Source organism: Ailuropoda melanoleuca, chromosome 15 (genome assembly GCF_002007445.2).
Source record: "Ailuropoda melanoleuca isolate Jingjing chromosome 15, ASM200744v2, whole genome shotgun sequence".
Taxonomy (NCBI): Eukaryota; Metazoa; Chordata; class Mammalia; order Carnivora; family Ursidae; genus Ailuropoda; species Ailuropoda melanoleuca.
In genome coordinates this window covers 52,865,765-52,883,965 of record NC_048232.1, presented here as the reverse complement: position 1 = coordinate 52,883,965, position 18,201 = coordinate 52,865,765, and the positions used below count along the sequence as shown (strand labels likewise).

At 33.1% G+C, this 18,201-nt stretch overlaps 1 protein-coding gene across 4 annotated transcripts in view; it reads left to right on the top strand.

Annotated features, from left to right (window-relative positions):
- The window catches only part of PPP1R12A (protein phosphatase 1 regulatory subunit 12A), a 138,492-nt gene that overhangs the window by 68,656 nt on the left and 51,635 nt on the right, over positions 1–18,201 (top strand). For all 4 annotated transcript variants that reach the window (XM_002916779.4, XM_019797021.2, XM_011221752.3 and 1 more), the window contains exons 4-8: positions 4,856–5,015; positions 8,466–8,610; positions 14,997–15,071; positions 15,724–15,812; positions 15,967–16,124. In XM_002916779.4, coding sequence (XP_002916825.1) covers positions 4,856–5,015; positions 8,466–8,610; positions 14,997–15,071; positions 15,724–15,812; positions 15,967–16,124 — 627 coding nt within the window. The remainder of the gene's footprint in view (positions 1–4,855; positions 5,016–8,465; positions 8,611–14,996; positions 15,072–15,723; positions 15,813–15,966; positions 16,125–18,201) is intronic.

Here is an 18,201-nt window from a genome sequence, read left to right as displayed (position 1 = left end):
TTTTTCCTGCTTTATCAAAGATTAGTTGCCCAAAGAGCCAAGGTTCCATTTCTGGGTTCTCTATTCTGTTCCATTGGTCCATGTGCCTGTTTTTGTGCCAGTACCATGCTGTTTTTGTGATCACAGCTTTGTAGCAGCTCAAAATCCGGCATTGTGATGCCCCCAGCTTTGTTTTTCCTTTTCAACAGTTCCTTGGAGATTCAGGGCCTTTTCTTATTTAAGTATTTGATCAATAACTAGTTATGCTTAAGTAAATTGCCTTTGAAACTAGTAATGATTTGGTACATTACTCAGTTGGTAGAGCATGCAACTCTTGATCTCAGGGTTGTGAGTTCAAGACCCACACTGGGTGCAGAGATTACTTAAGGACAAAACAAAACAAAGTAGTAATGATTGAGCAGTAATTTAAAGTATTACTGGCTTGTATTTTAATGCAATCGCCTTTATTTAGCTTGAGACACAAATCAATCTTTTTTTTTAAGATTTTATTTATTTATTCGACAGAGATAGAGACAGCCAGCGAGAGAGGGAACACAAGCAGGGGGAGTGGGAGAGGAAGAAGCAGGCTCATAGCGGAAGAGCCTGATGTGGGGCTCGATCCCATAACGCCGGGATCACGCCCTGAGCCGAAGGCAGACGCTTACCCGCTGTGCCACCCAGGAGCCCCACGAATCAATCTTTTTATCTCTTAGCTGTGACCAAACTCCAGTTTATTCTTATTTTTTCTCACCAAGAGATTTGGCAACATTTCAATCTTATATTTACTGTTTTTCAATAGTAGTTAATGGATGTTAAATAATATAATCACTTTATTATACCCAATTTAGTTTTGCTATCGTTTTCATTATTTAAAAACCTTGGAATTATAGTAGGTGGGCTAAGGACCAGTTAAGTGCATTATAGAATTTTCTGTCTGTTAGACCATAAAACAAGAAAGGAGAAGCAGAATCATAGGTGTTTAGAGCTGATAGTGATAGTTAATACCTTGGTGCTTACTCCTGATCTAAGCGTTTCACATATCTCAATTAATTTAATCCTCACAACAATCTTAGGGGATAGGTGCTTTCATTACCCTTTTTTTTTTTTTACAAATAAATATTTTACAAATAAACTGAATATTAGCAGAGACTAAGTGTCTTGCCCAAAAAAATAGTGCCAGTAAGTGGCAGGTGAGGGATTGAAACCTGGTAATCTATGTTCAATTTCAGTGTTCTTAATCTATTATACTACTATTCAGAGAGGTTATGGCATTCTCAAGGTCACTAGCTAGTTAAAACAGTGGAAATAGGAAAAAAGTATTGTAATATGTAGTATAGTAAGGGTTTTTTCCCCCCTAGATTTTAATGAAATAAAGCAAGATCTGTAACTAATCAGTAGTATTTAAATTTTTTTTTAAATATGAAAGTGCAGTTTTTCTTTCTAACTGGATTTTCTTAAGCATAAGAAATTTCCTTTCACACGTACTTTAATTTTAAACGTGAGTTGTTTTTACATATAATTTATGTGAGCATGATGTGGAGCTAAAAGAGGGTAATTTCTTTGTAATTAGATAAATTTAGACAAATTTGTAATCAGATAAAATTAGACAAATCCAGAAGTGAGAAGTACATATTTTAAATTTCAGGTCCAGAGGAAATTTAGAATAGAAAAGATAATAAACGTAAGAATATTCAAGATGCTAAAGACAAAAAGCATAATGATAATAAAGAGGTCTGTATTTTAAAAGACTTAGTAAAAGTATAAAGTGTAAGAAAATAAAATCAGTCTGAGAAAAATCATTTAGTAAAAAGGTTATACTTAATGTATTACAATTATAACTTTATAATTTCTTTTATGAATAACATTAGAAGTCATCTTAAATAATATGGGATGATTATCTTTTGGTAGGAAATTTTTGATATATAAAATTGATTCATTATGAAATGGTGATACTTTTTAAATAAATCATAATAGGTTTTGTTTATTACACATATATAGTATATATAATGGTTTTTTATAAAGTCTTTTTTGGAAATCTTTCTTTTTTTAATTCATTTATTCACTGAAAGAGAGAGAGCGCACGCGCACGCATGCATGAGTGGGAGGGGTAGAGGGAGGGGGAGAGGGAATCTCAAGCGGACTCCACGCTGAACGTGAGCCCTACTTGGGACGCAATCCCATGACCCTGAGATCACAACCTGAGCTGAAACCAAGAGTTGGATGTTCAACCGACTGCACCACCCAGGCTCCCCCTTTTTCGGGAAATCTTATTGCAAGTTTCTTTCAAATGTGATATTGAGATCTAACAGTCTCTAGTTTGAAGATGACTTTACCTGTACTTAATGTAATTTGTGGATTTTAAAAATGTTTTCAATTATGGTCTACTTTTTAAAAGTTGAGCTTCAGTTGAATGGTTTAGTTGTGCCTCGAATAATTGGTAATTTGCTTAGGCAAGGGAAAGATACAGTCCATGCAGAAGATAATAGTTTGCACAGCAGCACACAAGCATAATCTGCTTGGTGGAGATCTAGATGGTAACAACACTGGGTGATGCTAGAAGAAAAAGAGTAGAGGTTAAAAGTGTATTGAGACCAAATCATATAAAAGGCTTTGTCTACTACACAAAAGAGCTTGAGTTTTTGTCTTACAGGAGGTTAGCAGCCATTGATGAATTTATGTAGAAAAGTGAATGATTATATTTTGATATGGAAAAACCAGGCTGGCAGCGATGTGGGAAATGAATCAGAAGGTACTGAGGTTGAGTGAGTTAAGGGCCAGTAGTAGTCCTTAAAGTCTGGGGTATAGGATGTGAACTAAGATGTTGATGAACTGAGATACCATCATGACAACACTGTAGGAGATGGCAATTCAAAGTCTGTGAACTAATTGGATGAGGGCTGGGAATAAGGTAAAGGGAGGGATTAAGGGTGTACACCTTCCAGGTTGCTGGGTAAGTAGTAGTACCTAGTATAGTAAATACAAGATAGGCAGCAAGCTGCTAGCTAGGAAAATTGAATTAAGATTTTAGCAATAAGCTTCAGATGCCTGTGGCATATAATTTTATTATATTATTTGCCTAGTCTTGACTCTCTTCTGTTCTCCAACCTCAGATATCCCACTGACTACTTGATATCCAGTTAGATAGATGTCTGTCAGGGCATCTCAAACTTCACATTTCTCATATTAAAAATTTAATATTTCCAATTGCTTAGGCAGAAAACCTTGATTCATATGTGACTTCTCTTCTTCTCCTATATCCAAACTAGCAACAAATTCTGTTGATGTACCTTGAAGAATCCAGAATCTAATCTCTTTACTACCATAGCTACTACCCTAGTTTAAGCTACTATCATCTCTTGTCTAAATTATTATAATAGCCTCCAGTTTGATACCTCAGTTTCTTTTCTTAACTTTACAGCTTAAGTGATCCTCTTAAATTAAGACAGATTGTGTCACTCTGCTTATTGTTCTCACTACTCTGTAGATACCCTGGCCTTCTAAACAGAACATTCCAAGCAGGCTTCTACCTCAGAGCCTACTAGGACTTCCCTATTCCTGGAATGTCTCCCAGATTAGAGTATGACTATTACTCTATTTTTTGCTGTAATGTCACCTTATTAAAGAGACTTTTCTTTACCAAACCATATAAAACAAGTTTGTTTTGTTTTGTTTTAGCATTACCCTCTGTCCCTTTACCTTGCTTTATTTTTCTTCACATACATATTATTTTTGGCCTTCTAATAAGTTCACTTCTATACCCATTGCACCTTATAAGACGTGCCTGACATCTAAAAGGCACTCAGTACATATTGAATGGGTGGGTGAATGGATAAATGGATGAATGAAAGAAAAAAATCCTGACCAGACAGTTGGATATGGGGATATGAATTATAGGAGAGATCTTAGCTGAGAAGGGGTGTATGTGTGTGTGTGTGTGTATGGAATTGTTTTTACTTATTTACTCATTCATCATGTAGTTAGTATACATTTACTGATCCTTTTTACTCTGTATTACATGCTCATCTAGACAGTGGGGTTACAGGATAAAAAAGCAGTATCTTTACCTTTAAATAAGTTCATAGGTTCCTGGAGTAAGACAAACTATAATTGCATTGTGGTGTATGCTGTTATTAAACAGCCAGCAGTTGAAGCCATGAGACCACATGAAATCATTTAGGAATTTCAAGATTATCTTTTCTACTTTAATTTTTTTTCTCAAGATTTAGAGCTCTTTGAAGGTAAGAAAGAAGTAGAGTATCCTGTTCCTTTTTAAATTCTTCCCACTCTTACCATTTCAACCTTACTCAGTGCTTAATAAATGCTTTTAAATGAATGAACATCTGTATAACTTATTAAAATTATAATGCTGATACTAATAGTGAAGAATGTATTATGTTGGAAAAGGAAAGACTTTGGTAAAGAATCTGTTTGAAAGTCTGGTAAATTTTCTGAGTCAGAGTGTTCAATAAACATTTCTACCTAGTAGGCTAGAGTTCAGAGAACTGGTCAAAGCAGTTGGATAGAAATTTAAGACTTAATAACATTTTGTTTTGTCTTGTTTTTAAACTAAAGGATGATGTACCTAAGGAAATAATCGAATTTTTAAAAACAAAAGGATTTATCAGAAAAGGTAATAAAGAAAGCCAAAATAATATTGTGGGGCAGAAACTAAATAATCAATAGAGAAGGCTAATAAAATGGCTATAGTATTCCCACATTCCCTTATTGAACCAGCTTGTTATTAGCAGCCCATTTTTCACAAATATAATTTCACTTTTAATTTTTATTTAGACTTGAAATATTTTGAATAATTTTATTTTCCAACATAGAACATTTTCTATAAAGAAAAAAATAAAAGCAATTTTTATTTTATCAGGGGTTGATATAGAAGCAGCTCGAAAAGAAGAAGAACGGATAATGCTTAGAGATGCAAGACAGTGGCTAAATAGCGGTCACATAAATGATGTCCGGCATGCAAAATCTGGAGGGACAGCACTTCACGTTGCAGCCGCTAAAGGCTATACAGAAGTTTTAAAGTAAGTATTGTTTTTCACATTTTTCCAGTTTGGTGTATTTTCTTTATTTCATTGTTCCTTTTCTTAGGATACCTGCAGACATTATTTTGAAACAGTTTATAGAAGTTATTTAATGTCTATTTATAGGAAAAGAGAAAACTATCTTGAATATGATTGTTTTATTTTTAAAGCCCTTTCTTTACTCTTGAATTTTGATTATTCTGTTTGTTTCTTTGGTTGCAGTTTACCACTAAGTTAAAGTGTCAGACAACCATTATATGTTACCTTCTGGGCTGGTAAAAAGTCATTTTGAGGTTCCCAGATTGGCTAACTCTGGTTACTCAGACTAAGAATAGTATTCTATATTGGGGCGCCTGGGTGGCACAGCGGTTAGGCGTCTGCCTTCGGCTCAGGGCGTGATCCCGGCATTGTGGGATCGAGCCCCACATCAGGCTCCTCTGCTATGAGCCTGCTTCTTCCTCTCCCACTCCCCCTGCTTGTGTTCCCTCTCTCGCTGGCTGTCTCTATCTCTGTCAAATAAATAAATAAAATCTTTAAAAAAAAAAAAAAAAGAATAGTATTCTATATAAACATAATCATGAAATTCAGAGAGCTTGATTCCTAGTGAATATTTATTTACATGTAATTTATCTGAAATGCAGTTTTCTTTTTACTATATAATGCTGGGACTCAGGGTGCTTTTAGCATAATAATATCAAGCCATAAGTAGCTGAAACTTAATAGGTCTATATATTGATCAGCAAATTTCCTTGAAACAAAGCTCTCTTACATCACAGTAAATTTTTTTCTTTTATTTAAGTGCAAATGTGTTGGCAGCCATATAAAAAAATAATTCAGTGCATGACTTTTGTTATATGTATGTGTAAGGAAATAAGACTCTAGCCCTCAGCAAAATCTTCTGCACCCTTTATATTGTTATGTTCCATTGGATCTTCTAATATCAAACTATTCTCCTTATTCCCTCTGCTCAGTAAAAACAGTGAAGTTTAAGTGGGTCGACTATTCCTAAGTTTTCACCTTTTTTCAATCCCTACTCACTTCAATAACTGAAGCCTTCAGAATAGTGCAGTTAACTTTTAATTATCTTTTCTTGTCCTATGTGTTTCTCTCTAATCCAAAACTTAGCAACTTTCAGACCCCGTTAGCAGGTCACAAATAAACTTAGTGACTTGACAACAGCATTTTTTAAAGAAAAAAATGGAAATATTAGAGAATTGCATATGGTAAAGGTAATATTTTTTGAGTACTAGTTGCACTGTAAAATAGGTTTCTAGACTGCTTCCAAGTGGTCTTTTTAATTAGGTTATCTAGGCTCTTAAAATTCTTTATTAAGATTCTCAGTGGGGATTGGGATATTTTTTAAACTCCTCAAATTAGTACATAAGACCATAAGTCATCCTCTTTTAAGCTAAGTTGCTACCTTTGCTCCTCAGGCCTGCATTATTCCAACTATATATATCTACTTGAAGTTCTGTCATGATGTCTTAATGCCTACTTTGTTTCTGTCTAGATACCTTCATTCACCATCTCTTCAACTTGGAGGCAAATTCCTTTCGATCCTTTGACTCAGTTCAAGGCTTTTAAGCCTATGAAAAAACATGCTCAACCTTACTCATAATCAGTGCAGATAAAGCTACAATGAATTACTATTTTTCATCTGTCACGTTGGCAAAGATTAAAATGTTTGGCACACTGTGTTGGCAAGGTTGGGGAAAAGGCTCTCTCTTACATTCCTGGTGAAAGTGTGACAATTGAACAGATTCTATCAAAGTAACAGTCTTTGGCTTAGCAGTTAGTTCTACCTCTAGAAATTTTTTTACAGATATTCTCACAGGAAATAAGGTAGGTGCTAAGAGTATTATTTATAATAGGAGTAGGAGAATGTTGAATAAATTGATACCTCCTTTCACTGAATACTCTTGTAGCAATTAAAACACTATATATATAGGTATAGAAAGAGCACTAGGATGTATTAACTGTAAAAAAAATAAAAGAAACAAGGGCAGAAGTATTCATCATTTGTGTCTGTATTTTAAAATTTTAGGGGCATCTGGCTGGCTCAGTCGGTGGAGCATGCAGCTCTTGGTCTCAGGGTTGTGGTTTTGAGCCCCCTGTTGGGTGTATAGATTACTTAAAGATAAAATCTTTAAGAAAAAAAAAATTTTTAATTGTATTTTTTAAATTGTATTTGCTGATATATATACAGAAAATCTCCCTAAGGATCCAATCAAAATCTGTTAGCCTGTTCTTTAGATTGGAGGCTTTTAAATGTTGGTCTGCAGGCAGGTAATGGGATTTCCTAAAAATATAAATTGGCAGGGCCCATCTCCTAATATGCTGCTTAATTCCATAGGACTGTGGTAGAGCCTGGGGAATCTTTTTTTTTTTAAACAAGCTCTTAAGATGGTTTTGTTTTGGATCCAGAATTGGAAATGGCTGCTTTAAATATTCTTAGGAAATAAGGGATCAATTCGTGAAATATAAATAAATGAAGGGTTATGTATTAGCTATCACTACCACCTCCTGTAGGTAAAAAGAAGCCCTTCTCAAGCTCAGCTTCTTGGAAAGTAAGGTAAAGGTCAACCAGATTTCATGAGTTGTAAAGTATTTACTGTTCGCCTGTGTGTGTGAGGCTGTGCTATGTGCAATTTGTAGACCCACTCCTTGCTCTCCGAGCTTAATTTCTAAATAAAATAAAGGTTAATGTCAGTATTTACAGTTAGGAGGCCATACTAACAATTTATACAGTTCTTTGCATTGTATTAAAATGTATTCCTCTTTTCTAGCTTTGTTGATAATTAGAATATCTGCTTTCTACTGCTGCAGAAAAGTAGAATCGACCCCTTGAATATTTGTTTTGCTTTGGTTTGTTCCTAACAGATTGTCATTTTCCTATGAAAATTACCTGTGGTAGATCATTAAGGTTTGTGAAAGCTTTCACAAAGTAGTTCCTCAACTGCAAGGCAACAGAAAAACTGCAAAATAAATTTGTTTGATCCCAGTATATTTTTAGAACACATTTAGCTTGAGATGACATGTAATATGGATACCTGAAGACATTCCTTCAATAAATCAGTTTAATGTACAAATTGATCCAGGAGTTTTTGAGTTCACATTGAAAAATTATTGGCTTTCCTATGAAAATTTCAACTATAATTCATAAACAAGAATTAATCAGTGTTACACCAAACCATAAGACTTATTAGTCAGTAGGAATTAATTAAAGCTGACTGCATTATTATGGCAGTAATTCAAGATCCTCATTGGCAGTGTTTTCTGAGAATTATTTTCTTTTGTTCTATTAATTCATTGAAAGGGAGGGAGAAGATGTGAACTAGGAAAAGAAATACGTCACAAATTTTTGTTAACTTGCATGGTATAAAGCTAATGATTATGTTTGCTCATTTTTAGATTTCTTAATGATTATCTAATTCACTGTAATTTCTTTAGACTTTTAATACAGGCAGGCTATGATGTTAATATTAAAGATTATGATGGCTGGACACCTCTTCATGCTGCTGCTCACTGGGGTAAAGAGGAAGCATGTCGAATTTTAGTGGACAATCTGTGTGATATGGAGATGGTCAACAAAGTGGTAGGCCTTTTAAATGTATTTTAAATATTTAAATTTTTAGAAATATCCAAAATGTATTTTAAATATTTAACTTTTAGAAATAAATGTTTTAAAAGTCTCAAAAATGTTGGGGTATAAATTCTATAATTGTATTAAGTTTTATGAACTGCAAAACAACATTTTATCAACCATTTATTGACTTTTATTACTAATCGTTTAAGTCTCTCTCAGCTACCTGTGAGGTGGTTTTGGTCTTGTTCCTCAGAGAAAGAAATATTACTCTTTGAGTAATCATATTACCATACATAATAGATTTGGGTACTTGAGAACTCATAAATTAAGAAAATTTCGCATTTCTCTGTGAATGTTTTCTCCCATCACTCTGAGTTGGAACACATACAGAAGTATATTTCTGTTTCTCTTTAGCTGATAGTCTTAACAGCTCTCTTATAGTAGCTTTTTAAATGACATGGAAAGTGGGGTCTACAGCATGTGAGACTAATAAAAACCGTAAAGTTTTATCCTGAATAAAATAATTGAGATGCAACATTTAGTCCTAGTTTTGCAGATGAGAAAACCATTTATGAGGTAAAATATTTACTTAATATCACGCAATTAGGTAGAGGGAAAGAAGGAATGAATGTCATATTACGTGTTTTTTCGTTTTTTTGTTTTTTTACAAAATCATGAACAGATTCAGGTTATCGGATTCCTTATTAGATCAGATATTTTTTCCTTTATTCCATTCTAAGCACCGTCAGTCAGTTACCAGTCTCACCAGTATTCCTATTAGTTCCTCCTATTCTGTTATCGTAATTCTTATCCTCTGCCAACAGTTGGAGAACTTAAAACATATCTCTGGTGAGCTGATTACCCTTAACTTCCATAGAATATCCCTTACATATTGCATTTTATAAGATAATGTAGTAGAGTACTTAGCAGAGTTTCCTAAAATAATCTCATCTTTATTCACATGGCACCATGTGATTCTACTGTGTCCATTAATATAAGTGCTGGTGCTAATTATGCTATGATTAACTGCAGTTTCTAATTGGGGATCTGCAAAGGGAAGAGAACAAGTATGATATACATATGCCCAGGATTTTCCTGTGGGTGTTTGGAAGTTGAGGTAGTAGTGCAGATTCTGATAAAGAAGCCCTCTGAACTCCTTTGCTCTTTCTGTAGCATTTCATGTATTTGTTTATAAATGTGTTTTAAGTAAGAAATGTGCAGGCAAGTTAAAGTCCTAGAAGTGATGAAAGTCTTCAGGGAAATCAAGATAAAAAATGTTTGAGAGTGATCCAAATGTTTGAGAGTGTAAGTATAGGTTTGCTTTTATATATAAGTTTAAAAGTCTTTAATTTTGTAGTCAAAACTTTTGGTAATTTGCTTTCTCTAGTTTTTTTATTATAACAGTTTTCTGTTTTGTAATTAGCATTAGAAGACGAATGTTGATACTGTTAAATTTTAAGTTAAAAAGCCAGCTAATTTTAGCTTGACAATTCTTCCTCTCAGTGTAGAAATTCCCCCAGGAGTTGGGATTTTTCTGAAGAAATTAGTAAATACCTCCTACGTTCTAATCTCTGTTCTGCATTCCTGTCTCTCTCCCAAACAGCGTCCCCTAAAGGCCACTTGTTCATTGCCATGGCGTCCCCTAAAGGCCACTTGTTCATTGGTAGTAGCCTCCAGATAAGGACCAGAAGAGAGAAGCTTATTAATGGAAATGGTTTTTCCAAAAAGATTGTATCATTTTCCAGTTTAAACATGTTTTGTTTTGGTAGTGATTCATAGACATATAGTATGTATGAAAAAAAATATTTTATCTGATCTCTGTTCTATAATTGTCTGATTCCTATGCCATATAGTTCGTCATAATTATGCTTTAGGAGAAAGACTGCATGTAAATAATTTTGTTTCATCTCCTTTTGTTTCTATCTTACTACAGTAGCAGCTTCTTGTGTCATCCTAAATTTTAATGAATTATGCCTCATAGTGCCTTAGAATTTTATAGTTTTCAGCTTATTTTCACATATTATCTAATGCTATCCTTTTAACAATCCTACACAGTTGTTATCTGAGTTATGCAGTTTTGAGAACATGATCAGAGAAGTCAAGTGATTTTCTTAAAGCCCTAATAATTAAGTGTAATTAATTAAGAATAATTTTTTCTGGGGTCGCTTGGGTGGTTCAGTTCTTTAAGCGTCCAGCTCTTGGTCCTGGCTCCAGGTCATGATCTCAGGGGTTGTGAGATCGAGCCCTGCAATGGGCTCTGGGCTTAGCTGGGAGTCTGCTTGAGATTCTCTCCCTCTGCCCCTCCCCCCACTTGTGCACACAGGCTCTCCCTTGCTCTCTCTTTATAAAATAAATAAATAAATCAGTGTTAAAAAAAGAATAATTTATTCTGCTAAGTTCTTCTGCAGCTTTTTCTTAGTTTTTGATTTCTCATGTTTTATTTTTCCAGATACTAACTCATAAGTCGTAAAAATATGATTTTAAAATTTTTATCAAAATTGGATTCTTCTTTTAAAATACCAGGATTTTAAAGACATCTTTTAGTAGCGAGACATAAATAATGTATATTGCATTCTAAAGGCCTTTATGCCGTAAGTGTACCAAAATGCAAGCATTTTTGTTGTTGGTAGGGAGACTATATTCTATAATAATGGAAGATATTTTTATAAGACTTTTAATTTTTAAAATTTTAATTTTATAATTATGCCTGTGTGAGTTAGTGTCTTCTGTTATCATTGGCTGCATTTAAAAAAAGTTATACTTCATGTTCAGTCAAAATTAGTCTTTATTGTGTAAGCCTGCTTAAATGAATTTATCTTGTTATTTGATACCTTCAGTACTTGTAGTTTGAAGATTTTTAGTAAATTTATTTTTAAAATGGTGTACTGTATGGTGACTAACATATCATAATAAAAATAAATAAATGAATAAATAAAATCTTAAAAAATAAAAATGATATCAGAAAGTACTTACAGAACTTTCAGGATTTAGATGAATTCTTTACTAATAGAAAATATAATTTTGGTAAATGTATAATATAGAAAATGCAACAAATATATAAAATTTGAAAGTCTACATAAAAGTATGAGAAGTTTTCTTAAAATAGAGATTTTGGTCTTGTTTCTTTAACGTTTTGTAAGACATTTGCTGCATTTTAACACATTATAAATTATGTGATACAGACTTTAAATATCAAGATTTTAATTTTGTTTCCTTAATTTATTAAAATAATTCTTTTACTAGAATATACCCAAATATTGTCCCTTTTTAAGTATTAACTAAGATGTTTTTCTAATTGGAATTTTCTTTTAATGCAATATGACAATTATTGGTAGACAGTTTTTTAGTTTGATAGCTGTTATTACAAAGATTTAAATGAATAACAAAACTGCTTCTGCTTAATGGGCACACGGAATTTTTTTTCCCTGCTTTTATCTGAACTTATTCTTACTTTCTGTAGAGACAGTGGAGCAGTAGAGACCTAGATTCCATTCCCACTTTCCCTCCATTGCCTGCATGACCTTGAGCAAATGCCATACACTCAGCCTAGGTTTCCTCGTCTATACAGTGGGAGCCATAATGCTTGTCTGACTACTTCACTGGTTGTTGTGAAAATGAAGAGAGATCACAGCTATAAAAGCAACTCAGAATAAATGAGGAAAGAATGAAGAGTGTATGTAGTTAGACTTAAACAGTAGCTTTAGTGTGATTCTGGTAATTTACAGATGTATTGTAAACTGATTTTTTAAGCAGTAATTTTCTTTTAAGATTGTTTTCTTGATTGATAAGCGTTCTTATTTTCTCATACCTCAGCATTGTACCCTCCTCAATTATTTCTTGGTTACATTGAGTGATTTCTATTTATATCCCCTACTGTGGTAGCATCCCGTTAGTGAAGCATAGTGGCTTTATAGTGATTAAGAACCAGGTCATGTTTATAACTTTACAATTGGCTTCCTTCATAACTGTCCTATATATTGTTTAATGAGCATGGTTAAGTTGAGGGGTGTGCTTTTTTGAAATTAGAAACTTTTCTCTGTTTATAGCCTGCATTTTACTCTAGTTTTTATTCTCTATCAGCTGCTGTTTGCAAAGTAGACTCATTTATCAAGGGAGAAAGTGAAAAGAAAGGTTAGTAAGGTGATCCAATTTCTTATTCTTAAAAGGAAAATTCCTTGGTTACTAAAATAACCCCATTGCATTTAACCGCTGCTAAAATTTAATTACAATTCAAAAAAAATTTTAAGTTGCAGTATTTCATTCATGAAAAGGGTTGATAAATGCTTAAAATAATACTTAAAAAGAAGCCAGTGAGTTATTTTCACTTAACATCTTGAAAACTATTTGCATAATATAGCATGTGTAACATTATAGAACTAATGATACAGAGAGACAATGATATAGCAAAATGGATTAACATGTATTTCTAATCTAAAGGGCACCTTCAAAATTTGAGCCAGTTATTTTGTTTCAGAGCCACTTATTCTTCAGAAATTTAATTCTTAGCATTTAATACTCAAGGTTGAAATGGGGGAAAAGGTTTATTAAAGCAAAAACATTTTCTCCTGTCTCCTGGACTGAGTGGGAAAATGTCGATTGGTTCTTAAATTCCTGCTGGGAAGATTTTCTAACAAAAAAGGCAGATAAATAAGTGTTTTTGAATCCTTTAAATTTTAAATACATACATTCCCCTATCTTGATAAAGTAGCGTTTCATGTACTTTTAGAATACATTTCTTAGACCTTTTTTTATTTTATAAACAGACAGTGGAAAAACCAGCTCAGATATTGGATAGCTTATATTTCATTTTATAGTGCTAGGCAGTGTAACTCCTATCCAAGTAGATGGCAACATCTTTTTTTTTTTTTTTAAGATTTTTATTTATTTATTTGACAGAGATAGAGACAGCCAGCGAGAGAGGGAACACAAGCAGGGGGAGTGGGAGAGGGAGAAGCAGGCTCATAGCAGAGGAGCCTGATGTGGGGCTCGATCCCATAACGCCGGGATCACGCCCTGAGCCAAAGGCAGACGCTTAACCGCTGTGCCACCCAGGCGCCCCAGTGATGGCAACATCTTAATGTTGGTCTAGAATTGAGGATTTTAGATTTGTTTTTTAATGGAAGAGTTTATGTGATTTTAGAAGTCATTATTATCTACTCATCTGGCTTTTTTGTAGCTGTAAGATTCCTTTTACGAAAGAAATTTGAATTGCCTTTCAGAAGGATATATTTTCTAGTTGAAAAAAAAGAATTTTTTTCTGAGAAAGGATCATATACTGGCCAACATATAAAGTAGAATGTATTCTTACAATGAACTTTTTTGACATTCTGGAAACCTGTACCGGTAGGGTTATTACAAGGACAAATGCAGACAACAGGAGAAAACTCACTATGTTTAGTCAGCAGCTCTTTGAAATTTTCTTTTCCACAGTGAATAAAAATAGATTGACAGATGTTCATCTGAACTAATTTTTGAAACTAAGGCATGGCTGAACTTTAAGCAGTTTAGAAATATATATATTTTTATTTTGTTACTCTATTAAGACTTTAATTTTTATGGAGGTATCAAAAAAAAAAGGCCTTGAAAAGTTGAACATGGAGTTACCATATGACCTAGTAAGTTTTACCTAGAGCTGTATTCCCAAAAAAATGAAAACAGATTGTCACTCGAAAACTTGTATACAAATGTTCATAGCAGTATTTTTTATTATATATAACCAAAAAGCAGAAAACAAAAGCAAATATCCATCAACTGATGAATAAATTAGCACATGTGGTATGTCAAGCAATGGAATATTTATTCGACAATAAAAAGGATTGAAGTTAGTGCTATATGTGGCAACATGGATGAAACTTGAAAACATTATACAAAGTTTGAAAGAAGCCAGTCACAAAGGACCAAGTATTGTATGATTCCATCTATATGAAATGTTCAGAACAGGCAAATCTGTAGTAACAGAACATAGATTAGTGGTTGCCTTCAGCTGGAGGGTTGGGAAGGGAGATGAGAAAAGCGGAGAGGTCATTTCTTTTTTGGGGTGATGAAAATGTCCTATATTGATTACGATTAAGGTTGTGATACTCTATGAATATACTAAAAAGAATTGAATTGTACACTTTAAATCGTTTTTTGTATAGTGAGTTTTATGTCAATAAAGCTGTTACCAAAGAACGTAAGGGGAGTTGTATCAGCTGCTGCTCTCTCACGTGGATTTCTCATACATCTCCTTTAAGTCATATACTGTTGTATTACTACGTACATAACAAACTACATACATAACTACATACATAACAAAATGTTATCTAACTTCTTTCTATATAATTATACAGAATCATCAAAGATGTTTTCTACTTTATTGGCTTTTTACCGTTACCAACCCCCTTTGTTTCCTACAGGGCCAGACAGCGTTTGATGTAGCAGATGAAGATATTTTAGGATATTTAGAAGAGTTGCAAAAGAAACAAAATCTGGTATGTTTGATGACTGTCTAAAAATTGTCTGTATTAGCAAATTTCCCTAATAGCTTTAACTTTCAGACTGTTGAAAAGGTATTTTTGTGATGTTTACTTTTTGGTTTTAAGTTATTCCTGACAGTCAAACCAAGTGACCTGAAAGAGAATAAAGGAATAGTGGTAGTGTTCAGCCTTTTGTGTTGCTTATCTCCTCTTCACAAAATGAATACTTCCATAATGTACCTAGTCAAGAATAACATGTTTTTGTAATTTCATAATAAAGTTTGCTTACAAGGTGGAGACTATAAAATCTCAGATTTCTAAAATAGCCGGCTCTAGATAAGGAAGAAGTTATGTAGGTAGGAAAGAGATTTTTAAGTCTAAAATATCATCAGACATCTTAAGTGGCTAATGGATCCTACCTTTTTTTCAGTGATCTAAAGTTGGAGGGATATAGAAAATCCAACTTTGTCCTTCATCTAGCTTTTTAACTATTTAGTCCTCTATATTCTTTATCCAAGTTGGCCCCCCCTTTTTTTCAGGTAAAACTTAAATCTTTGTTTTGGTTTTGTTTCATGTTTGGAAAACTATGTTATTATTTCAAATTCTGTATTTTACTCCTTAATACTATTTTAATAGTATTATTTTCCTTTGCATAACTTTTATAAAGCTGCATAGTGAAAAACGGGAGAAGAAATCTCCACTAATTGAATCAACAGCGAATATGGACAATAATCAGTCACAGAAGACCTTTAAAAAGTAAGTGAAATATTAAAGTAGGTTTTTTTTATTGTTACGAATGAATTGGCATGATGGCCATAGACATGATTATTAGATTTTGTGGATCTGAGAAAAATTAATGCTTTTTGGTCTTCGTGTTTTTAATCATGTGAAAACTATTTTCCTTTCACAGCAAAGAGACACTGATAATTGAGCCAGAGAAAAACGCATCCCGTATTGAATCTCTGGAACAAGAAAAAGTTGATGATGAAGAAGAAGGAAAGAAAGATGAATCTAGCTGCTCTAGTGAAGAAGATGAAGAAGATGACTCAGAATCAGAAGCTGAAACAGGTAAAATTTGACGCATGATGGGATTTTCAGTGAATTTTGATGTAAAGTAAGATAAGATTAGGCTTTAATTTTGAGGCTTTACTGATTTACTATTTGTTCAGATACCTGACAAGCCAGTAAATTATCTTTCAGGGAGTATTAGAAACTTGAGTATAGTTGTGAATTTATTGTTCTCTAATGACCTGGAGGTTCTTACTCACCTCTGCATCTTGCTGTTGTATTTTTAGGTTTGAAGAAGGTGAAGATTCTCTTAGGATGGTGCAGATAGGATATAAATAGGTTTCCAGCAATCCTTGAATGTGTCTGATACTTTCTGAGGCCCAACAATCCAGGAAGTTGGTCCCAGTATCATCCCAAATATTCCCTAAGGAGTAGTAAAATTTTAGAAGGTTGAGGCTGAATCAAGATACTTTCCTGTGGGGTGTGGAGAAGTTTGCTTTGTTTCAAGAAATTTTGAAGATACAGGAATGAACAGCTGCTGACATTTAGCTATATTTTTTTCAAATTTTTCTTGTAATAAAATTTTAAAATTACAGTTGTCTTCTTTAACCATAAGCCCTAGTCTGCTCCCTTTCCTTTCTTCCCAATTACTGTCTTGCGTTTTTTCTTTTATCTTCCAGTCCATTTTTATACTCATATCTTATACATTCAGAAGTAATATATAGTAATTGTAGGACAGTTTTGTGTTTTCATTCTTATACCTAGGAGTTGTTATGTAACTTGCTTTTTTTTTTTAACTCAAAAGTTGTAATTTTTAGATTTGTTTACATCTGTTTGTATCTCTACCAACATATCTTACCCCTTTAGTTGTTGTATAGTATTAAATATATCTGTTTCCCTTCTGATAAAAATTTATCTTATTCCCATTTTTCCATTGTTGGCAAATAATGCCATAGTGATCATTTGTGCAATTGCCTCCTTATATATATAGGTAAGAGATACTCTACTAGGTATACTTAAAATTTGAGTTATTGTGTCACGTTTTCAGTTTTCATGGATGTTGCCAAATTTCTTTACAAAGTCATTATCACAATTTACATTCTTTTCCTTTTTATTATCAAGGGTATGATTTCTACATTGCTTCATCTGGCCCACATGGTTTTATACATTTTATTTACCAGAGTGCTTTTATTAAATAACACTTATTTTCTTATTCTACATAAGTTAGTCATTCACATCTTCAGACCAATGTGAAATTACAGTATTGCCATCTTTGAGTTATATAACCTGATAGTTTAACATGTAAATTTATCAGACAAAATAGTCCGTTTCCATTAAGATTTTTGATCAAAAAAAAAATTATCTGGATCAGTATGGTGGTCATCAGTAAATACAAATGAAGCCCTAGAATTTCTTGGGCTCCCTATATTTCCTCTAGACTCAACAGCAGTTTGGGATCATTTTATTTTTACTCGCTCAGCAAAATATTTCCCCTAAGAAAATGCAGGATGCTAAAGTTTACTAAATAAACACACATTGAAGAAGATAGTGATTATCTGTTTCCCATTAAAAACAAAATGTTGTTAAACTGATAAAGGCTAGCTTGTTGCCAGGTACTGTGTCTTAAATTCCTTTGTTTATTTTTGAAGTTTACTAATCCTACAAGTAAATTATATTTTGGTAAAACACAGGGACTTTTTGAGATATGTAAATGGCTAGATTCTAGTCACCAGGAATATAATTTTCAATATATTGCTGTCATATTGCTGGTCAGGTGAGTCAGCATATCTTTTGTCTTGGTGAGAGTATGGGTAAAATTGGAAACTAAAGCAACCAGGTAGTCATTGAATGTTATAATTCGTTTTTATGACTTGTTAATTAAAATCTTTCTCATTATAAAAGTGAATTATATGAGAATGAGCATTCACAGTGTTTAAAAACATGGACTGATTCATGAGTGTAATTGTATTTGCGGTTAATTTATTTAATCTCAGATTCCTCTAATCTCCGATTTCTCAGTTTTTTCCTGCTTTAAATGGATACTATATATAACACTGCTTTGTTGTAAGTGCTAACTTTGCATAATAATTTTATAAAATTCAACTCTACTAATTTAAATATGATCAACATACATGTT